Source organism: Nuphar pumila, chromosome 7 (genome assembly GCF_984573655.1).
Source record: "Nuphar pumila chromosome 7, dmNupPumi1.hap1.1, whole genome shotgun sequence".
Classification (NCBI taxonomy): Eukaryota; Viridiplantae; Streptophyta; class Magnoliopsida; order Nymphaeales; family Nymphaeaceae; genus Nuphar; species Nuphar pumila.
In genome coordinates this window covers 51,757,826-51,782,482 of record NC_143255.1, presented here as the reverse complement: position 1 = coordinate 51,782,482, position 24,657 = coordinate 51,757,826, and the positions used below count along the sequence as shown (strand labels likewise).

The 24,657-nt window shown below is 39.6% G+C and overlaps 1 protein-coding gene across 1 annotated transcript in view; it reads right to left on the bottom strand.

The window, feature by feature from the left end:
- The window catches only part of GSL04 (glucan synthase-like 4), a 91,553-nt gene extending 67,198 nt beyond the window's left edge, over positions 1-24,355 (bottom strand). Inside the window, exons 1-9 of the mRNA XM_090013203.1 lie at positions 24,139-24,355; positions 21,951-22,051; positions 20,323-20,441; positions 20,114-20,204; positions 19,887-19,997; positions 19,576-19,695; positions 9,020-9,112; positions 8,850-8,941; positions 8,572-8,698 (exon numbers count right to left, since the gene is read on the bottom strand). Coding sequence (XP_089869329.1) covers positions 8,572-8,698; positions 8,850-8,941; positions 9,020-9,112; positions 19,576-19,695; positions 19,887-19,997; positions 20,114-20,204; positions 20,323-20,441; positions 21,951-22,051; positions 24,139-24,355 — 1,071 coding nt within the window. The remainder of the gene's footprint in view (positions 1-8,571; positions 8,699-8,849; positions 8,942-9,019; positions 9,113-19,575; positions 19,696-19,886; positions 19,998-20,113; positions 20,205-20,322; positions 20,442-21,950; positions 22,052-24,138) is intronic.
- Positions 24,356-24,657: the final 302 nt, after the last annotated feature.

Here is a 24,657-nt window from a genome sequence, read left to right as displayed (position 1 = left end):
TTGTTTAAAGGCAACGAAACTACTTTTCAAGTTTTTGTTTTCCTAAGAACATCTAATTCTAAATTCATAGCGTCAATCCAATGAGAAACATTTTTAACTTCATTATAGTGTGAGGGCTCATGGAAGGAATGTAATGCTATTAGGGAAGCCACAATTAGGGGACAATGAATCATAAGAGACAAATCTATTCGGTAGAATAGACGCTCAGCTAGATCTAAGTGAATTTTCTTCTATAGGCACACTATATTGAGAGTCTAAGGCACTAGAAGGATTATTTTGCAACCGTCAGATATATATTTATATGGGTTTATTAACAATATTATCATTTCTTATAGGTGATTTCGCATTCTCGTCATTTGAATACACATTATTATCACCATTTTCATTATCATTCAAGGTATCATCACCGTTATCATTCAAAGAATCATCACAAGAAGTCAACTTTTCTTGTGGCAAGAGGTCAAATAGAAAAGTATAATCTACTTCCTTATTTTCCTTGGTTCTCTCAAAACCATTTTCATTTTCCAAAAAGGTTACATCTTTAGAAACATATAGTTTGTTACTCTTAGAGTCAAAACATCTATATCATTTTTCGTTTTCTCCATAACTCATGAATACACATTTAATGGCTTTTGGAGACAATTTATCTCTTTTATGTAAGAGTACAAAACACTTACAACGAAAAATTCGCAACCGCTTGAAATCGGGTGTTCTTTCAAATATTTTTTCATAAGGAGATACACTTTTTAAAGATAATAAGGTCATTCTATTTATCAAATACATTGATGTTAGAGCGGCCTCGGCCCAAAAAAAAATTGGAATATCTTTAGAAATAAGGAGAAATTGATGGAGATGTAAATCATAGGATAAAGGTTGGGTGGATGAAATGGAAAAGTGCAACTGGAGTGTTGTGCGATCGTAGAATGCCATTGCGGTTGAAGGGAAAGTTTTATAGGACGACTATTAGACCCGCTTTACTATATGGTACGGAATGTTGGGCTGCCAAGAGACATCATATTCAAAAAATGAGTGTAGCTGAGATGCGGATGCTTAGATGGATGTGTGGAAATACAATAAAAGATAAGATTCAGAACGAGGAGATACGTAAGAAGGTAGGTGTTGCACCCATTGAAAATAAGATGCGAGAGAATCGTTTACGGTGGTTTGGACATATTCGGCGAAGGCCTAATGATGCTCCAGTTAGAAGGTTGGAGAAATGTGAAAATATATTAGTTAAAAGAGCTCGGGGTAGGCCTAGGAAGACTTGGATGGAGATGATAGGAAAGGATATGAATGCTTTGAACCTCACCGAGGACATGGCATTGGATAGAAATGATTGGAGGAAAAGGATTCATGTGGAAGACCCAAAATGAATTTCTTTTTTGGTTCATATCGCTGACCCCAATTGTTTTGGGATGAAGGCGTAGTAGTTGTTGTTGTTGTTGTTTAGAAATAAGTAGTGTCCTAGTGGTTTCAATCTATGTCACATGGGTGCGGGTACGGGTAAGGATGTGACACGGGTGCGGCGCAATTTCAAAATTTTTGGACACGGGGACTCGGCTATATATATATAATTATATATAATAATAAATTAATAATAAGATTGTAAATTTTAAAGCAAACATAAAAGCGTAATTCTTGACAACACAAATTTACCAAAATATAACACAAAAAAGCTTGTGAGTGTGATAAACAACAAAACTTGTCATAAATTTGCCTCATCGTCTGAATTAGAGGGAAGAACAGGATCGTGGTAGTCCATGTTGAGAGTATGCAAATCATGTTTTCCCTCCAAATCAAAATCTTCTGGATTTACATCACAGTACTTGGATGGTCCACAACTGCATCAAAAAATGACTAACTTAGTATCTAACTTCAAACTTTGAATACAAATATTTAAATACGAACTTTGAATACAAAAGAAAAAAAAGTACCTATACTTATCTTTGGTGCGACGACAAATTATTCATAGATTAGAGTGAACATAAGCAAAATCCTCTGCTCTTTTACTAATGAGTTTGTTTCTTTTAATGTTGTGAATTTGAGCATATATACTCCAATTTATTTCACAACACGATAATGTAGCAGGTTGGGATAAGAACTTCATTGCAAGACGTTGCAAATTTGGTGTCTCTGATCCATATGTTGCCCACCAATTAAGGGGATCTTCCTCGTCCCTTGCCACGAGTGCTGCTAAAGAATCAAATCTCCCAATAGAGAACTTTCCAAACTCATTATTTACAACCTTAAACATGTGAGGATCATTAAAAAGTCTTCCTAAACATATCATTCTATTCCTTGATATCTCAGGATCTTCATTTGGAGAAACACAACCAACACCTTCTGTCAACCATTTTTTTTGCATAATATTTTGGTTTGAGAGAGTGTGACATGCAATGTAAAGGTGTATTGCTTTTATCTCATCTTCTCACTAAAACTGAATGTACATGATTGTAAAATTTTAAATCATCAAGTGCAATATCTTTCTTTTCATGTTTAAAAATGATACTTTGAACGTTTTCAATCATATTGTCCCACATTTCATAAATTCTATGAAGCATGGGTACATCTTTGTCAACTTCTCTCAACATTTCCCAAATAGGCTTTGTAAATTCAACAAAATATTTAATTTTATCCCACCAAAAATCATCATAGATGCATTTTTTGATAGCTTGAGCCTTAACATCATCTTCAGTACGATAAAAATCCCAATCTTGATCAACCACCATCATCATCAATGCATTCTTGAGTTGCTTACTTTTTTTCATCATAACAATAAGAGAAGCAAAACGAGTTTCAGCAACTTTCAATAACTTGAGATCAGAATGCTTATTAAATATAAAAAGGGTATGATGATGGTTTACAACAAAATTTCTAATATTTTGAACATCATGCTCTATTTCCTCAATCCATAAACACATTTCACATGCATGTGCATCATCTTTTGATGGATTGCATATACTCTTAAGTACCAAATTTAAACTGTGTGTTGCACAAGGAATCCAAAAAATATGTGAATATGTATCTTCGCTTGCCAAATTCATTCATGCACGACTGCAAACTGAAGCATTGTCTGTAATGATTTGCACTACACTTTCTTCACCTACTTCTTTTATCACTTTGACAAATAATCTCTTTAAATATTCAGCATCTTTATACTCCCCAAATGCGTCAACAGTCTTAAAAAAGATTGGTCCATTAAGTGAGTAAGCAATGAAGTTTATCACTGGTCGTCTTTGTATATCAGTCCACACATCAGAAATAATATACTGATTTTGAGACTAAGAGGTTTTTAGTAAATAAGTTTTGAGGCTAAGAGGCTTTTAGTAAATAAGTTTTTCTAAACTAGAGGTTATTTGAATCTTTATATTTAATGAGGGACCTGGGTGTAATTTTGTTCCTTGGACTATCTATATTTAATATAGAGATTATCCCTAATCGAAAGTAAGAAGTTTTCTTTTCTCCAAGCTGTCGTCTCTCTCTCTCTCTCTCTCTCTCTCTCTCTCTCTCTCTCTCTCTCTCTCTCTACCCAGATTTCTGTGTTTATTTTCAGAACATCAACATGGTATCAGAGCGTTGATCTTGGGAGCGTGATCAATCTTCTTCCAAGTTCTGGGTGTCGTGATCTATATGGGAGCAGCGGTCGTGATCTCTATGCATCTGTGTGCGCATGTTATCGTGGGTCGTGAATCTAGGTGTCGAGTCCTCCTTAAAATCCATTTGGGTGTTTGATTCCAGATATGATTCCCTGCTATATCGTGAAATACTTTTTTTTAACATGTCGTTACTAGTGAATCTGAGTGCCGAGTTCCTCTCAGATTTCAGTTGGTTGTTCATTTCTCAGAAGATAAATAGCAGCAGGCGTTATTCCTGCTGTGTCGTGGGATTTTTTTTGTTTTCTGTTTGTGGAAACAACAGGCTGGGTATATCTGCACCGATCATGTATCTTCCGAAGATCAAGTAGTTGATGTTTTTACCAAAGCCCTGGCGAGACCAAATTTCTCAAAATGTTGTGACAAGCTGAGCATGATTGATATCTATGCTCCAGCTTGAGGGGGAGTGTTGAGACTAAGAGGTTTTTAGTAAATAAGTTTTGAGGCTAAGAGGCTTTTAGTAAATAAGTTTTTCTAAACTAGAGGTTATTTGAATCTTTATATTTAATGAGGGACCTGGGTGTAATTTTGTTCCTTGGACTATCTCTATTTAATATAGAGATTAGCCCTAATCGAAAGTAAGAAGTTTTCTTTTCTCCAAGTTGCTCTCTCTCTTTCTCTCTCTACCCAGATTTCTGTGTTTATTTTCAGAACATCAACACAAATTTTTGGGTCTCTAACAAGTCTTTAATTCTATTTTTTTCCTCTACAAGAACGATTGTTCTTAGTTTTTCTGAACTAGGAGGCACATAACCACTCAAATTACAATTAGCCAAAGATGTAATCATATCTTTCCAATATGGACTTCTAGCTACATTAAAAGAAATTGAGTTTGAGTAAAAGAATCGACCAATCTTTTTATCAATTTCTCCTCTTGCCATATTTTTTGATGACGCTTGTATTGTTTTATTGCTTTTCATCTTGCTTTTCTTTAAAAGCTCTTCTTGTACATCACTAGCAATAGGAAAAGGCAGATTAATCAAATCGCTTCTCATCTCTGCAATTTTCTTTTTTTTCAGCTTCTTCTTATTCTTTCTTTAATTGCTTTAACAAGTCTCTGTCAACCCCAGAACATGCCCTAATTCCTTGACCACGAATATGCAAAAAGATGTGTTTTCACACGTGTATAAGAACCCGTGAAAGCAGTTTTACATAGATTACAATGAAAATGCATATTTGCACCACCACTACTAGATTTTATCCTTTTTATCACAAGCCTCCAAAGTGGTTGAGAAACTTCTAATTCAAGGTTAGAACTTGAACCAACTGTATTGACACTGCCACTAGAACTCACAATTATATCTGAAAAGTGAAAACTGAAAAGAAAATACGTAAATAAAGTGATAAACACTTCAAAAAAATAGTAACAGGAGCTCCACCCCCCACTGTGTGCCTGACAGAAAATAACAGAGGCACCTCCTGCCAAAAAACTGCTTGTGGTTGCAATGAACAACACGTGCCACAACCGTTGTTGCTCTGTGCCGCAACTGTACGCATCAAGAAGCGCACGCAAGCGCATGCTGCAGTGTGGCCTGCCAAACCACATGTCCAAGCCCTCTGGCAAGATGCACAAGGAACCTTGGAGTTGAGCTGTTAATACCGAGTAGGGACACGATTCCGCCGCGACAAAGGGAAAGCCAACATAGAGACCCAAAAGGCACCAGCCGTGCAAACAAACATGTGCAAGCCCTCTGAAAAGATGCACAAGGAACCTTGCAGTTGAGTTGTTAACACCGAGTAGGGACACGATTCCGCTGCGGCAAAGGGAAAGCAAACACAGATCTAAGGCAGGGGATCCCCCTATCGGAAAACAGATCTGAGGCAAGGGATCCCTCTGCCAGAAAATAAACTGAGGCAGGGGCCTCCGCCCCCTGCCGAAAAACATGAACGAGGTAGGGGGCTCTGCCCCCTGCCGGAAAATAAACTGAGGTAGGGGGGCGAAGCCCCTACTGGAACACATATCTGACGCAGGGGCAGCCCCCTACCGGAAAATAGATCTAAGTTAGGGGAGCCCCCTGCCGGAAAATAAACTATGGTAGGGGCCTCCGCCCCCTACCAGAAAACACGAATGACCTGTCGGAAAATAAACTGAGGCAGGGGCGGAGCCCCCTACCGGAAAACATATCCGATGCACGGGGCAGCCCCTACAAGAAAATAGATCTGAGGCAGAGGAGCCCCCTGTCGGAAAACAAGAACGAGGCAGGGGGCAGAGCCCCCTACCTGAACACAGATCCGACGCAGGGGGCAGCCCTCTGCCGAAAAACACGAACGCGGCAGGGGGGCCCCCTATCGGATGAAGAGGAAGAAGAACGGAAGAGGGAGGAGGGCATACCTGAGACTGAGAGGACCGATGGCTGGGGGAGAGGGTGGCTTGCGTCGCCTGTGGCTACGGTCGTCGGGGTCTGGGTCGTCGGTGAGACTGAAGGGGATAAGGACTGTCGGAAGACTAGGGGAGAGGGAAAGATCGTCCGGGAGGGGTTTGTCGTAAGCCCCTCCCCATGTCGTAAGCCCCTCTTTAGGGTTCGGCTCCGACGCCGATAACATTTTGGATCCGGGTTAGGTCTGGATCCGGACCCGACCTGAGTCCAAAATGAATTTCAAATATAGACCTTTATAGACTCGGTCAAAGTTGATCGAGTATATAAAGTGGACGGACTCGGCCCAGGTGCGTTGACCGAGTCCGACACTTGTTGACCGAGTCTGCCCCGTGTCTGAAGTCGCACCCGTGTCCGCACCTGTGTCGGGGCGTGTTGACGCGGGTGCGTCGACCCCCTAGCTGAGTTCGTGTGACATAGGTTTCAATAATATGCCTATGTTTTCTTTCGACTAATCTATTTTGTTAGAGAGTTGTAAGACATGACTTTTGGTGACAAATCTCATTTTGTTCTAAATAATTTTAAAATTTCTTTAACAAGTATTCACCACCCGAATTTGATCAAAGAATAAACATGTTTCTTTGAAATTGATTTTTGACAATCATATGAATTATTTTAAAGAAAGAGAACACATCGGATTTGAAGTTAAGGAAGTAGATCCACACATATCTAGTGAAATCATTAATAAAAGTAACAAAATATGAATATCCTCCTTTTGATATGATGGGAAAAGGTCCTCAAACATTCAAATGCACTAATTCAAAAGGTCTCTTAGAGACAAAAGTTATATTAGGAAAAGTGATGGATTTCATTTTTCCAGAAAAAACACATAGAAATTGATTGTCATTTCACCAAGTGTGCCTATGAAGATGGAATAATATCTTTTTGCATGTGGGAATTAAAGAGCAAGTTGCTTATGTTTTTACCAAAAGTCTTTCACCTTCTCACTTTAAGACATTTCTCTCTAAAGTTTGAATGATTCCGTTAGCATCATCTCAAGTTTGAGGGGGAGTGTTAGGATGTAATTGTAAAGAAGCGGCTTTGAATATATTGGGTTCAATAATGAACCAATACACATGCACATGAAGTGCGAATATACCCACTAAAGGGAAAACATAAGCACATAATGTGCTAACACATAAACCCACAAAGGGGCAAAAATGCCTATAAGGCATAAGTTAATATCATTGAAGAAAATAAGGGTGTAACACCCATTACATGGAGCAAAAGCTCCTTATTGGAGTAGTAAATACCAAGGGGACAGCCCCTATTTATACACTCTCAAAGGGACCACCTTGGGGGCTCCCAAAGGAGACGTTGGAGAGCCCCCAACGGTCACATTTGTGACCGTTGGGGGCTCCGAACGTCTCTATTGGGAGGCCCCCAATATGGTACGAAAAACAAAAACTAAAAAACTAAAAAACAGAAAATAAAAGAAATATTACAATGCATATTCCAATTGGAATATGCGTAAAATGACAAATTACAAGAATACCCTTGAGGGTATTTTAGGAAGAGAATATATATATATTTATATATATATATATATAAATATATATATGTACATTTAAGGATTATATTTCAACATACATATATGTGTACGAGTACACATATTTTAACAGTAATATAGTTTTCACGTTGTCATGTGCTATCCCTTATAAATGTATATAGTTTAATTTATAGTGGTATTTTTGTAATACTATCCCAAGTAGTAGTGAGGTCAACTATATTTGTCATGTAGTGTAACAAAGTAGTCATTCCCTTTATAGGGTTGTATTTTCTTATTCTTGAATGGAATACGATATTCATCTTCTTCCGCTCTTTTGAGTTTCTCTTCTTGAGTTTTCTTTCATGGTTCTTGATAAGTTTCAACACTCTCAAGAAAAACATCACTCATCACCGACATTACTGTGAGACTGATACCAGTATTCTGATGCATTGAATACAAGACAAACATATGCATATATAAATAACATTATCATAAAATCAACTTGCTAACATCCTCAGAAAGGTTTGCAAATCGAAATCAATGAGCAACCATGAGCTTAAAATAAACATATGTTTCTCAAGGCAAGATAAGCATTTCATGTTTTACCATGTGAAGATGAAACCCTACCCTGTAACTAGGCCTTAAATAGATAATGTTAACTTAGGATATTTATGAACTTATTGAGTTAACCTCTTTCCTTACCTCTTCACAATTATTCGAACCTACCAACTACAAAAGGATGCAAGTTGCTAATTAAACATTACAGAATTCATAAGTCAGTCCTTTATGTCACACAGCATTGCAAGATCAATGCAGATTCTGAATAGAATATTAATGCACAAAAGCAACAGCTTTTTCCATTTATCTTCCAGCTTCCTCATAGTATAGCGATAAACTTCTGTCAATGCACACAGGAAGTGTATGTGGCCCTACAACTAGTTCAACGTGTACCAACTTCAAAGGGCATAAAAGGGAAGCAAATTAAATCCATAATTAACTTAAACTATAGAAGTTTCTTATAAGTGAAGAAGAGGCAGAGATAACCGCAACCAACATGATGAAAAATGTAACAGAGGCACTCTGGCATAAACCGCAAGTTTGAAGCTTCCCCCCATATGAGAAGATAAAGTGATATATATAAAAGTTTATATTGCTGTGCGTCCTGATAAACAGTTGGTAGCCTGGAAAGAGAATCACAGTGTCAACAAGCAATTTCCATTTTTCACACAAATTTTCAGAAGTACTGAACAGTTTGCAATAGAGGGTTTTCCATAAAAACAGAGATCAAATATAAATGGGAAAGAAAAAGGAGAATAACATTTAAAATCATACCAAAGGTTGCTTTTCCTTCCTAAAAATTTGCACCATGCCTTGTAATTTTTAAACAACTTTTTCATAAGTTCATTTACTGCTCTATCATCCAGCTGCACCAGCATGAAGTTTTTGGAAGTCATTGAATGCATATTTGAAATTACAATGTACATCTAGTTTAGAACACATACCTCTGAAATTGGCTCTGGCTTGGGGAACTGCCTGATATGTATGTTAGCAAGCAGTAAAATGAGATGCTCTCTCTGATTGTCAACATTCCCTTTCTGCCAGAAAGATACGTTGTTGTAATTAAGAAAGATCCATTTATATACATATAGGTATGGATAAGTTATGTTCATATTGCATCAATGAGTGGAATTTTCAAGTGGAATGGACTGTACAAATGGGTATACCATGGTTCATTTAATATAAGTTATGTTTTTCATCCAACAATTTGGATGTGAAGACTCTTTTATAGTTATACGTATGCACAATCTGGACGGTTCATTTTTATCCTTTAGAATATATTTGAATACTTAAACTTACTTGTTCAAAGTATGTTCCATATTATGTAATATCAGTAATTCTACCAGGCCTCAGACCCTTGCCAATACAGTACAATATGTCAATAGGTCGGATCTGGTTCGGACCTGTAAACACCCCAAATTTTCACTCACCTCCCCAACATTTCCACCAAGCATCAACATCCAGCCTCTGAAATCGCTGGAGGGCAAAATGGTCATTTTCTGAGCCGGACCTTGCAAAAGTCCAAATTTCATCTGCAACTCTCAAAATTTCTCTAATTTTAACTCAGATGTTCAAAATTTTATTCCTGACAGGAGACAGACATCTCCAAGTCTTGATTCAAGATTGCATTTCATAAGACATGACATTGCATATCATTGCATGAGCTTTTCAAATCACTGCACTGCACAGCATGTCATTTCGAGGTCCAGAACTCTTGATTTCAAAATTTTAAATCCAGATTAGAATTTTAACTATTTTCAAAATTGATTTCAAAACCCTGGGTCTTCAAAATTATCAATTTTTCCCATTTTACCCCCAGGACTCTGAATTTCAAAATATTTCCTCAGGAAAACCATCTGGATAGTTTTCAATATGGATTTGAGTCACTTCACCTCAGATTTTGCCCTTTTTGACAATTTCAAATATCTTTCTTTTACAAAATCGCCCTACAAGGGCCAACTCTTTCCAAAATTCCTGTTTTGCCCATTAGTCCAGATTTTATGAAAATTCCAAAAAGAAGTTGTGGTTTTATCCTTATTTCAATAAAGAAGCAATGTGGGACCCACACTGAGGTGGTGTCACACAAGCTTTCCTTTTGAAAATTTGAATTTTGAAAAACCCAAAAATATAGGAGCCTTGTCCCCTGGATTGGTGCCACTTGTCTTTTCTCTCTCCTCCCATTTACATGCCATGTGTCAGCATAGGGTTCACCTAGAGTCGGTGCCACATGTCACCCTCCCTCTTCTGCCAAGTGTCAGTGTGGGGGCTACCTTAAGAAGCCGCCACATGTCTGCCATGTGTCAGTATCCATCCTGCGCCATGTGTCATTTCAAAGACTACCAGAAGATGCCAAGTGTCATAGGTTGTCCTGTCTAGAAAAAGTGGAGTTTGTCTCCTCTGAGGTGGCGCCACTTGAAGTGTGTCTCCTGCAGGGGACACGTGTCAACCCCTCCTTCCTTCTAGAAAAGTAGCCTGACACATGTCCTCTCCCTATTTTTTTCAGAAAAGTAGGAAACATGTGTCACTCCTAAATTCCTACAGAAAAGGTAGGCTTGTCTCCTCTGAGGTGGCGCCATCTGGAGTGTCTCCTGCAGAGGACACGTGTCAAGCTCTCATTTCTTCAGAAAAAGCAACTGCCATGTGTCATTTCCTGCTTTCTTCAGAAAAACTAGAATTCAAATATTCAAAACTCCTCATAGGTGGCGAAAATCCTGAACTTCTACCTTTTTCATCTTATCTGAGATGGCGCCACATGGCTTGGCCCTCCTTCTCTCCCCTCTGCCACGTGTCATCTTCTACTTCTTTCAGGAAAAGAAGGTGACACATGTCTCCTTCTCACTCCTTCAGAAAAAGTAGAGGACACATGTCCTCTCCCTACTTTTTTCAGAAAAGTAGGAGACACATGTCATTGCCCTCTTTTTCCTCCCTCTTGCCACATGGCATTGTAGGAGCCACCCTGAGGTGGCGCCACATGTCCATCCTCCATTCCTCCAGGGCCAACCTCCATTTGAATTTCAAACTTCCCCCTGAGGTGACGCCATTTGAGAAAGCCTCTCCAAACAGCTGACACTTGTCCGCCACATGTCCAGACCTCCCTGCACCAGAAAAAGTAGAAAAAAACCCCCCCATGAGGTGGCGCATTTTGCTTCCTCCCTTCATGTTCTCCTGCCACATGGCATCGTAGGAGCCACTCTGAGGAAATGCCACATGTCAGCCCCTCCTTTCCTGCAGAAAAGCAAAATTTCAAACATTTGAACTCCCCAGAGGTGGCGCCACATGGCATGCCCCTACTGTTCCAACTTTACACCTCAGATCACCTTTTGAGGTGGCACCATTCCAGGACTCCACTTGGCTCCATTTTTATTTTTATTTTATTTTTAATAAAGGTAGCCCACCATGAGGTGGCGCCACCTGAGGACTCCCTACAAAAGGTGAGTTTGAATTTCAAATTCCAAGAGAGCACCCTCTGAGGTGGCGCCTTCTGGGAGCTCCCTGCAAAGAGAATCAAACAAACTTTTGAAAAATTCCAAATTCCCCCTGCTGAGGTGTCTCACCCACAAAATTTCCATTTTTTTATTTTTCTCAAAAAAATCAAAATAGCCTTTTGAGGTGGCGCCACCTGAGGGCTCCCTGCAGAAGACAAATTCGAATTTCAAACCCCTCAGATGGCACCCCCTGAGATGGCGCCACATGGAGGGCTCAGATTGAACCTGCTTGAATTTCAAAATTTTTCAGAAAAGTTATAAAAACAAGGGTTCACGCCCAGCCTAAGGGAGATCATTTTTTAGCTCTGGTGAACTTGGGAAATCCGACCTAGCCTTCCTAGAATCAGATTTTGAACTGTGGAAATCGTGCCCCCTTTGGCTCATTGAAGAAGGTGGAGTAGAGCTCGTGCTGTGGCGAATTCGATTCCAACAGAGGTCGATTTTTGTGAACCATCCGAAGCTTGGAGCGAAGGACGAAGGAAGCTCGTGATAGCTGCCCCTTTCAAGAGCTCCTACGCTGCGCAACGAAGCAAGGTGCACTTCTTTTCCCATTGATTGGATTCCATAATTCGAATCGGGGGTCGTTTGAAGAAAGAGCTCATCCGAGGGATGGATTGAGCTATTCTCATAAAACGACATACATAAAAATGTTTCATTATGCTTCCTTGATGATTTTTAACATTCATATAGTTAGCTAGGTTTAATTTGCATTTTATTTCATTCATTTAGTACATTTCATGAATTAATTAGGATTAATTTAGCCTTTATTTCAATTCTGCTTATTTTCAGTAGGTCTCTGTTTTTGTCAGTCAGTCCACACGTCATTTCATGCATTTTTTTTTTATTAAAAATCCCAAAAAAATCACGGAATGCGCCCTTAGGTGTCCCTGAAATTTTGCCAAAAATTCGGAGGCATTTAAATTTGTTTACTGCGGTAAACATTCAAAATGGCAAGTCGGGTTTTGTTACCCGGGATACGTTTTGAAAATCATTTTCCGACTTGTAAAATCAAGATATCCCTCATGGGAGATCCGATTTTCGATCCAAAAGATGTTTTGAACTCGGGAGAATGTCTAGTTTTTAATATGATTTTATCAGATTTTTCTGATTTTTTTTTATGTCTGACAAAAATCCGAGATGTCGGTACACGTGTCAGAGCCTAATTTGGGCCTCTGAGATCTTGGATCGACTTAGGGCTATGGTTTCTCTTTGTGTGTTGCTCCAAATCCGAAACTGTAAAAAGTGAAAGTTATGTCCGTGGTGTCCTCTGTTTGAATCTGAAAGCCTGTAATTTTTAGAACAGTGTTGACCCCTGCTTCGAATTTTTCTTGTCAGCCCCCTGTTTTGCTACATTTGTTTGTTCTGTTAGTTTAGGCAGAAATAGTTATATTTTTATCGGTGTTTATGTTGATCAAATGCCGAATTCATAAACATGAAAGTTGTTGATGTAGGTGTCGTGCATAGCTCTGATTAATTTCATAAATTTCCATGGCCGTTTTGTATTTTTTTAGCATTTTACATCAGATTAGTGTGATTTTTACCTCTGTCTGAACTAAATCCCTGTTATTGAACTCACCATGGCTCAAATCCCGAGGCTGTAAAAACCAAAAATGTTCCATTTCGAGTCTTTTAGCAGTCTGCAAAATATCAGAAGTTTCCATGGTGTAAATCTTGCATTATCATATTAGGCATTGCATTTGGTTCGGATCCATAGGCAAAATCCACCATTTTAGGACTTTCCTTGAATTTTAGCATTTAAATCATATCATTTCGTGATTTTTAGCATTCTAGGTTGTTTATCAAAGTGTTTAGATGCTTCATACCGAATTTGGTGCAATTTTGAATCCATTTGAGGTTCGGATCATCCATAATACCAAAACAGGGTCCCGCAGGACCCCGATCCAAGCGAAAAACAAGCGAAATTCGTTATTTTTGATAAATTGCAAAATGTCAAATTCTGATTTTACAGTCCTAATGTGTTTAGAAGCATGTCATATTGCATTTCATCATCATTGAATTCAATTTGAATTTCGAAATCCCAATTTTACTAAGTTTTCCTTCAAAAAAAACCCTGATTTTAAAGGTGTAACTTTAATTTTAGGGGTATTTTGGTCATTTTGACCCCAATTCCGAATTTCAAATTGTTTTTCACTGAATTTCTAGCATTTTCATCATTTCAAAATATCAAGGAAGCACGAGAATATGGTTTATATCCAATTAAATCCAATAATTTCATAATATTATTGGAAAATCTTAGAAAAACCCACATATTTGAGCTAACCCAATTTCAAGTTTGGCAGGAACAATCAAAAGAAGGAGCTGAAGTCTGCAAATTTCTTTTATTTCCTTTATTTAGTGATGTAATAATTTTGGAATAAGAGAGTTAATTTCCTGCTTAGACTAGGATGCATGTCATATAGTTTGAATTTATGCAATATCCTGATTATATGATTCATGCATTTTATTTCAAAAGCACTATGGATGTTCACGAATGGCACGTGCACCAACTCTTAGGGAGTTGATGGACTCGGTGGGATCCATATTTACGGCCCTAGTCGGGATATGGACGAGACCCAGATCCATCATCTTTCTACTAGTCACATTGAGCCTACACTCTTAGGCTATCTTAAAATGCACATCATATTTCCAAAGTTTTCAAAATCATGTGCATCAAATCAACTAAATTCTAAACATATTCATGGCCACAGTCAGAATATGTGAAGGATTTATCTTGACTTAATGCATATTTTTCCAACAAATCTCTTAGAAAATCTTTTCAAAGTGCATTCATTCACTTATGTCATTTGCATCATATAATCATTGATTTTCTTATGATTTTCTTAAGAAAATTTCATTCTCAAGAAATCGATTTCTCAAGAAATTCTAAGGATTTTTCAAAATCGGTTTTCCAAAGACAAGTTTCTCCACAGTTTTCCCTGGAAAAAGTCATTTTTCCAAGATTTTCAAGAGAAGTGTGTTACCTTTTTCAAAGTCAAAATCGATTTTCCAAATATTCCAAGATTAAGATTCTCAGGATTTCAATTTCCCAAGCTTCAATTTTCCTTTTCCACAAGGGATTTCCAATGAATTTCCATCATTTTCCTAAGAAAATTCTCAAAGTCCAAGTTTTCCTAAGAAGTGTTTCCCTTTTCAAATGTTCACCCTTTTCTCAAGAATCACTTCTATTTTCCCAGGACTTCCAATCATTCATGATTTTCCCTTTATAAACTTTCTCGATATTTCAAGTCTTTTCATCAGAGTTTCCTGAGAAATTGATTTTCAGCTTTTTCCTGAGAGAATCTTTTCAACTCCAAATATTTTCCAAGCATACATCATGTTTTCCCAAGCTGCATTTTCCAAAATCTCATAGCACATGCCTGAATTCTCTGTGCATATAGGATAGAACATAACTTTGATAATTTAACTAAGTCAAGCATAGTTTTGGTCCTTGGTTCGATTACCCCTGTTAAAGGCGGCAGGAACGGTCGAACCTCGTACCGACAGGTCGAGCCCCATCCCATGGATTTTCCCGCAATTTTCAAAACGGAGGCGAGTATTTCAAAACATTTTCCAAAATCCGGTCAAGTTTGAAGCGCGAAAGCGTTTCTCTCTTTTTCTCTTCCGCAAGGAAGGGAAGGCGGGGGAAAAATTTCGCGACGATAACAGGACCCAGGTGGATCTGAACCTGGATCTCACTTTGATGTGCAGGTACCATGTCCGGACCTGGGTCTGATTGTAAAACCCACGTTAAAATATATATATATATATATATATATATATATCAAACCCGGGCCGGGTCGGGTCCGGACCCGGGCATCGTTAGGGTTTCATAACCCGACACAGGAGGCCTTTCCCCTGTGCGCTGCAACCCCCTTTTTTTCGACCCGATAAGGATGGAAATCGGGGTTTTCCGATTTCTCGCCTCCTCCCCCGAACTCTTTATGAACACCAGCAGAGGACAAGGGGAGGCACACCTCCCTCTTGCGCCTCCTCCTTCCCTGCGCACGCCACCAGCTCAGATCGTCATCGCCGGTGCGACCGCTGACGACGCCGGCGATCCTCTCCCCAGGTACGCTGTCTCCTCCCTTCACCTCTCTCTATGTTATCTCGCCGGAAGGCACGACAGGAGGCTGCTGGCCCCTGCCGTGCCCTCCCTCTTCACCTCCCTCTTTTTTCCCCTTAGGGGTTCGCAGGGAGGCCGGCAGGCGGCGCACGGCCCCTGCCGCGCCCTGCGTATCCATCAGAGGCCGACAGGGGGCCTACGGGGCCCCTGTCTACTACTTCTCTTCCCTGTGAGAGATCAGGCAACCGACAGGAGGTCGGTCGTCCCCCTGTCTCCCTCCCCTCTGCCATGACCTGCGAAGGGGTCGGCAGGAGGCTGGTGGCTCCTGCAGCCCCGAACTCTCTCTCTTTGGCAGGGGTTTGTTCCCCTGCCATCGAACTTTCGCCGACGGGCAGGGGCTGCCCCCTGCCACCTCGGTGTTGTCTGCAGGGGCGTGACCCCTGCCGCTTCGGTGCTGACGGCAGGAGCTGGCCCTTTTATCGATTCACTGTCGTCGGCAGGGGCTCGACCCCTGGCAATTCGCTGTCGTCGGCAGTGGCGCAACCCATGCCGCTTCGCTGCTGTCGGCAGGGGCTCACTCCCTGCCGCCTCAGTGCTGTCGGCAGGGGCTCGTCCCCTGTCGCCTCGCTGTCTTCGACAGTCAGGGTCTCACTCCCTGTCGGCTGTCTTGTCAGGCAGGGACCGAGGCCCCTGTCATTTGTTGTTCGGTCAGGAAGGGGCCGAGGTCCCCTGTCGCCTAATCCTACCCCTGCCCTCGTCACACCATTAATTACATTAGCATAATTGAATATTTCACACTCTTGCAGATTTACGCAATGGGTCCAGTTCGCGCTCTGCGGCCCGACCCTCGTATCATCTACACCCGTAGATGCACGCAATTGCACGACATTCCAATGTAGGGTAAAGTCACATAAGGGGCAATTGATGAACCTAATTAAGTTGAAATAATTAAGATGTTCATGTTAGATGTACTTAGATTTATATTGCTTCTGCATTGCATATTTTCTTGTCTGCATATTTATGAGTCGAGGTATGATTTTACTCTTCGAGTATTAATTTTTGTATTTGCTTATGTAGTTGAAGGTGGTTTCGTACTTTTTGCAATACTTATGCCCTTAATTGCTTGCATATATACTTGTCTATACGTTCCTATGGGTCGATGTACAATTCCATTCTTCGATCATTATTTTGCATAGTTGTTTATGAGTTGAGGTGTGATTTCATATTTCTTGAAATATATATGCCCTTGTTTGCTTGCATACATTTTGCCTGCACGTTTCCTTTGAGTGAGGTACGACTTCGTGTCTCGTGTATTACTTATGACCTTATGTGTTTGCCTATTTAAGTGGTCAAGGTATGGTTTTGGTACCTCGTGTGTTACTTATGTGCTTTTCGCTCGATGTGCGGCATTGCAAGTCGAGAGTTGCTTGTTGTCATGTTATAATCTGCATATGCTCACAGTTATGGTAAATATGTACTTACATAAATGTAGTCTTGTGCCTAACCTGATTTCAGTTGTTTTCAAAACACTAGAAATTGCGCTTGTGCGCTATAGTTCTTTTAAAAGAGTGTTTCCTTCTGCAAACCCAATGCTCTTCAAAATGCACAGCTTTTACAAAGTTAAGTTTTAAGTCCTGCCGGATTGCGAAGTCACATTTGGGCCCTCCCAGGTCGACACACTTGGGAGAATTATTTTATAACCCCGATTCGAGTTGCGACCCAATTCGAATAACCTCGATTGGGGGCAAGAGCCTATGATCGAGTGAGGTTATGTTGAAGGACCCATTCTTCATTTATTAAATCTAGTGTCGCATGTCGTGCGAATCGTGTCGATACTAAGATAAATTTTGGGATGCAAGATTCATAGTGATGTGCCTTGTGTGAATGACTCAATATGGTATTATGGCTTTTAAGGATGAATCGTGCCAAATGAGCGCTCCTATGTTCTTTTGATCGTTATGAAGTTGTGTGTTCCTTTTGAGAAGCCTACGCACACCCCTTTTTGGTGTAGCGTACTTTTAGTCATGCACGACGTGTTAAGTACTTTGTTGATCGGACGAGAGATCCGAGACGACCTCGTATCATGAAATATGCAAAATATTGTTGAAATGAATTCAAGACTTATCTTGCCAAATTGTGTTGTGTTACTTCTTTTACAGATATTATCTGTTGGGGTTTCTTTGGTGAAATCATATCCCTTTCATCGTAGTCGTACTTTTGACAAGTACGTCTGTACTTTTTAACAAGTACGTCTTCTTACGTTGCGATGATTGGATGAGTAGGTTGTGGCAACCTTGATGAGTGCAAATAACAAAATGCTAAGATCACCTAAATAGGTGATGATTTTTCACTGGCAAGATACTCAAGTTTGGTCGAAAGACCAGAGTATGTAGAATGTGTCTTCGGTTAACTACCCCTGATGTACTCATTCAAACCGCTGACTCCTGTCAGGAGAGAGGACGGAAAGGTACAAAAACTTCGATGGACAAGCCATTAACGGCAGTTACGAGCAAAAGACTCGGCTTCTCCAGTCATCGGAGTTAGGGGAAGGGGACTACCATAATTATCCTAGGTGGTAGCTCTCCATGTTCGGGATGCATTCATTGTCTATGCTGCTTTGGGGATTTCTCTCTTGGTCACTGACCGTCCCCTTAGGTGTGGACTCAGTCAGCTATCCGGGTTATCTTAAAATACATAGCATAATAAACCCCCGGATCAGTCTAGGTTGTTTCTAGAGTCGTGCCTTGTGCGTACCCACTTGGCTAGTTAATATCGAAACATAATTTAAATCCAATCACACAATTTGTTGAGTTATGCACGTATGAAAGTTATAGCATGCAACGGGTTTCAATACTTATGGAATTGTGTGTGTGGTTGATGTAGCATCGTATTTTGCTAGTTAAATTGCTTATGCAGTGCTTTGCTTATAATAATTAGCCTACTTGTGCCAGTAAAATGTTTGTATTAGTTTTAGCATTTTGCTCATGATAGTTGCTCCATGAATCTGTTGAAATTAAATTGCTATATAATTGTCTGTTTACTTGACATATTAAATTATTTTGCTTAACTATGTTCTATATTGTCTTGTATGTGCACCTACCAGTTTTTAGTGAAATTGACCCATTTTATAGGCAGGTAATACACTCTGTGATGGCACGATGGTGCGATGAGATCAAGATAGAGCTCTTTCCCTGACGTTTCGCTCTTGAGGACATGTTGGTAAATTTGGTATAAAGTGTATTTCAAAATTTCTCTTTTTATTAAACCTTGAGTTACTAAAACTGTTTTAGTAAACTTCTTCTTGGTTTCAACAAACAAATTATAAATCATTGAAATTGCATTTTAAAACCATTTGATTTCAATAGTTATGCGGAATTCAGCAAAGGGAAGTTTACGTTGTAATGCGCTCAAGGTCCATTGACTTGTGATTTTAAAAATATCATTTTTCCGCTGAAGTACTATTTAGACTCTGATAATTGTATGATTTCAAAGCTTTCTAAACTATTCTAAAAGTTACAAGTCATGGATTTTTGGGGCATTACACTGATTGGGTCCACCATGTCCGGACCCGGGTTACATGAACCAGACCCTGTCCATACCCTATAATTTAATATGTTTTATCTCTTTTATATTGAAAAATCACAGATCTCAATTGAAACTCGGGTCTGACCCAGGTCTGGTATTAAATTTCACAAACCATTCCCGACTCCATATACAATTCAGACTCTTTGGGTCTGACTCGGATTCTGATCCATTGACACCCCGTCGGGTATTCTAGGGTATGAGTCACCTGGGTTTCGGGCTTGCTCACCATTTTTTAGCATATCGAGATTGTACTTTGATATCAAATTCTTTTAGCACATCTTGACCAATCTCTCTCTCTCTCTCAAACACATGCACGCACACACATACATATATATATATAGATATATATAGATATAGATATGTATACCTGAAATCCAAACCAACATTGGAGCCAATCAAGCAAATCAATTTCGGTACTGGATTTATTGTAATTTTCAGGCCATGGTAAGCCACGAATTTTGTGGAGAGCTCCAATTGCAGCTTTAACCTGCACAATACCGATTACCCATTATCAATAAGACAAAAAAAATAAATTTCAAGCTTGAGTGGTCAGACTTTTGGCTCTCACTTCAGAAATTGTGGAGGCAGTTATGCTAATAATGAAAGCACAGTATGAAACAGAAACAAAAACATTCTCAAACGGAAGTGAACAGAGAACGTCTAGTTGAAAGTGTATACCTCAGGAAATTGCATGATGGCTTGCTGAGCGCCTCCAGAATCAAGTGGGAGAATGTTATATCGAGCATACGTATGTGCTTTGCCCTTAACATCTTTACCAACTGCAAGGAACTACAAATGGGTTTGAAGACACATATTTTCACATTATTATGTCCTTACAGTTTGTAGAAAACTGGCATCATTCCCTAATAAAATGCAGTCTCGGATAAAAATAAGTATATGCTGACCTCAGGAACAAGTGAAGCAACTTCAGACAATACTGCCTTCAGTACTTCAAATAAAACTGAAGCAATTAAATGTGCTCTTGCCAGCATCTCTCTAACAGAAAGCGCATATGGGTTTAATTAAACATGGAATTTGAGTCAGAACAGGCACTCAACACAAAGCTGCCACTAGAATATAACTATATTTGGTAGTTCATATGAACAACTATTACCTATCAGTCGCATCATGAGCTTCATCATGTTTGATGATATTTTCATATTTCTGGTACACTTGATTTAGTTCTCGTTCATCATTCTTTTCCTTACGCTGATAGAGAGTGGTTTCTTGATCCTAAAGTTACCAGAAAACATAGGATATATGAAGTCAGAGATATGCACTTACATATCCAGGTCTACCAAGTTCAAAAGTAAACATAAGAAGCATGCATAAGGGCCTGAAAACCAGGAAAGATGATGAAAGAGAGAAAAAATCCTCATCAAAGAAACTACAATGCAGGATGAACACATCAATGTTTACTCAAATAATTCCCAATCTTTATCGACACAAATGAAATTCTTGATCTCCACAGATATTCTAGGCTTCCTCTTCCTACTTTCAGTAAGAATATACAGTTGTAAGGAAATTGCATCAGAAGGCTAGTGTCAAACATCTATCCCTTATGTGATGACAATTGAAGTTCCTGTCCCCTGTTCATTTTATAGGCATCCTCATGCAGCATTGACACTTACAGTTCAAGTAACACCTCCCCTAGGACACCATTTGCTACTGTAGCCAAACCTTTTAAACTAGGAAAAACAAAACAATTTTATTAAATCCTTGCAAAACCTAAAAGGAAAACACACATGGAGACCTTCAAATCTAATGAGCAGCCTTCAACAAAAACACCAAGAGATCAGAAAGATCAGACATGGAGAGAGGACACCAACGGAATAGAAATAAATCAAACCCATTTTAAAAAAAGCATGGTGACAATGAGTCACTAAACGTGGATCACAGACAGGAGCTGAGAGGCCTTAGTATGTTGGGTAGGATCAAATGTGTGTCCAATGTTATTTGACAACACACATTCCTATTCAAACTTCAGTCTGTAAATAAAACAAATATATAAATATGTCCATGCATATAAGTTATGCATCTTTACAAGCCTACTCAATCTTATGAGGGCCAAGTTGAAACAGACACGCTTGGTCAAGGAGGGATCACATCAACATTTGATGGAATAGGCTCTCTCTCCAAGAGAATGGACTATGATGACCAGATGCAGGGAAATATAACTGCTCACATGAAAAAAATGTTTGCTACTATCAGAAGATAGGCCCTTGTGCTTGATTCATCACATACTATGGACCAGTTATTCCCTGAAAAGGGAATATGTGTTCAATTAATTTAGCCAATTGCGATATTAGACTATTGGTTATTTGGCTCCATACAACCTCTCCTTTTAGTATTTAATGGCTCTGTGCTTGTTGTCGCCTTATCCTTGAATACATTTCCATAATCTTGAATACATTGCCCTATAAAATTCCATTTGTTGGCATTGATGGAACGTATATCACTTCCAAATAGGTAAATCTTGAGGCCTCCGGAGTGCTTATAATCATTCTTAATAGCAAGGTATTTGGTTATCATCGGCTTATATCACTTGCTGTAAAAAGATTCCAACTTGCTGAATGCTAGGAATATTTAAGATGATAGGCTTTCAAATTGAATTTTTGTGGCTTTAACAATTGGATAATGGATTAGCACCAAGAAATTATTAAAAAAATGAGAATAAAAAAAGAGAATTACACCTATGAACAATGAAGAAAATTAACTCCCAACTCAAAGTGGTATAGTTACCTGTTCAAGCTGAAGCAGAAGAGCCGTTTTAAACTGTCTAATGCCGCGAATGTTTGAATTTGGATCCATCTTGTGTGTTTTCACAAAAGCATGGAAACGGCCTTCAAATGAAAAGAAAATTATCAGATTAATCCCACAAGCAATTGAAGTGCTAATAAACTGCCTAAGCACAGCATGCTGCCTACTTATGATGATCAAATCCAAAATCAATTGTTACTCTTTCTAGAACAAAAGGTTAGTGATTTCTCCTCCATTAAAGGGAAAGGAAGACATTCATTGACATCTTCACACAGATGAAATAGGCATTTAAAATGGATGACATTACCTACTAAAGAAAAAATTTGTCAAGCACATAGTGACACTAATGATATTTTGGAAAAATGGGATCCTGTAAACCTTTTTTTCCTTCACTTATACAATCATGATGAATTAATCTGTTCACTTTTCAATTGATAAAAACTGTAGAAGTGGACCTCAGGCCATGCTGACTAGCCACGGTTGGGGCCTCAAGGGGCCATTGGGCCCAGGAAGTAACCAAGCTGAAGCCAGAACTGGCCAGGGTCCGAGTGCTCCAGCCTATTATAAATTTCAACCATAGACCTGATTCGCTATATGTCAAGACAATTGGGCTCCTCCTAAGGCACCTGAACCCTGTCAGTGTCTGCCTATGTGGCTAAATATCCACCCTTGAGCATTCTATAGTAGGTCTGCTGCAGTCAACAGCCAACAGAGGTAGAGAAATTTAAACCAATATGTATTACAGGTAGGACCTTCCAAGTTCATGATCACACTTTCTGGATCAGCCATGCCTTTGCAAAAGGAAATGAAAATCTCAACCCAGATCACAAGTCTATGCGGAAGTTGATGGCATGCAAGTTAAGGAATACACTGGATTAGGACTCCCAACTTTAACTCAGTCCAGAGGATCTGAACACACTCTCATGTATTTGATTTTCTGACTTTGAATTCCACCATTGGATATTTTGAGACCATTTAATTCCCAAACTTGGATATCCAACTCTGACTGTCATATTATGAAGTCCAGGATTACAATTTGCAACTTAAATGTCATCGTTGCCCAAGTTCTTAATTTAGACTGAACGAATATTGTTGAATTCAATTTCCCGGAATTTGTTATGAACCCTCGCACATGTATCCAAAATCCAAGCTCATGAATTCCATGGCCTCCAAATTCCAACTCCAATGGAGTCCGAAATATCTGGAACTTGCTTTCCATTGAAAATTTGCCCAAAACTCCCAATTATGGAATCCAATCCAAATATATGCTGGCACAAAATCCTGGGTTTTGTTGCAGAACCCTACGACATGCATCTGACATCTAATTTCAGGAATTCCAATGGCTTAATTATAAGCAATTCAAAGGTTCATATTTCTATCATCTGGTGTCCCAAACTGAGAGTTGGAACTCCACGCCTGGTGCGATCGCATCTGACTATCAAAGGCTGCGAGTGGAGAATGTGTGCTCAAGGTTAGGGCTAGTTTCTTTGGCATATTTATGGAAACAAGACCAATCTCTACTCCTCCATGAAATGGTAAACTTTGTTAGTTTTATTCTATCAAGTTTTAGCTGGTTAGAAAATGTGTTTGGCCCATGTAATAACTTTAATTTCTCATCAAACTTTTTGTAGATATCGAAGGGAATTGTGGCTGTCCTCATAAAGGTACACTCTTCCTGTATATATACTTCATCAACACGTTCCTTTTCCTTTCTCTTTTTTTTTTGCTATTAACAACTGTTGTTCAGATAATACGGTGTTAATGCATGACATGCGACCATAGTGGTACCATTGCATTATTGCAGAGATTGAATTGCATAGTTCTTAGATCAATTCCCCTTTGGCTGTTTGAGTAATGTCAAAGTCTTCTTCTTTGTCTTGCGAACAATCCGGTGTTTGGATACGTTTCAATATCAAAGAATACGAATCAAAATTCCACAAGTTTCCAAAATTCCGCATTCTGATCTCCCGTTCAAACAAGTAGGAATTCAAAATCCCAGACTTTACAAAATAAGCATTGGAATTTCAATCGGAATTTCGAGTAACTCAAACATCATAGAAATCCAAACTCCAACAAGAGTCAAGAATTCAAAGCTGAACGAAGCGCCAAAACAAAACCTTAACCGTAACCGCATCAAGGAGGCGTAGAAAAAAGAAGAAGGAGCACTCACAGAGGTAGGCGGCACGGGGGGACTCGTCCCTGATCTCGTTGGCGACGCGGAGGAACTGCCGGATCTCGTCGTTGAGGCCCACCGGCAGTGTCTCGCTATCGAAGAAGTTGGGCTCATATTTCGCGGTTCTGGCCCTCGAGGGAGGTCGGGAGGGGGCACTGCGGCAAGGGCGCTCCTCGTCAGCCAGATCGACGACGACGATTTCTCCACATTCCATATCGAAGGAGTCGTAGTTCCAATTTCTACTGCAGTGGAGGAGCTCGCCGTATTTGTAGTGAGCTTCTCCTGCACATCGGCCTTTTCTTCCCACATTTTTCTTTACTCCGTCGGGTCAGCGAAAAGGGGGAAAAGTGAGAGAGATCGCAAAGGAGATCGAAGTTGCTTTCTTTCTCCTTCTGCTTTTTGGCTCGCTGAGAGAGAGAGAGAGAGGGAGGGTTCTGGTTTTTCTGATCGTTGAGTTTTTAAATTTACCCGCGAGTTTGGCATATATGAGTAATGGGTCCTTGCTAAACCCATTTG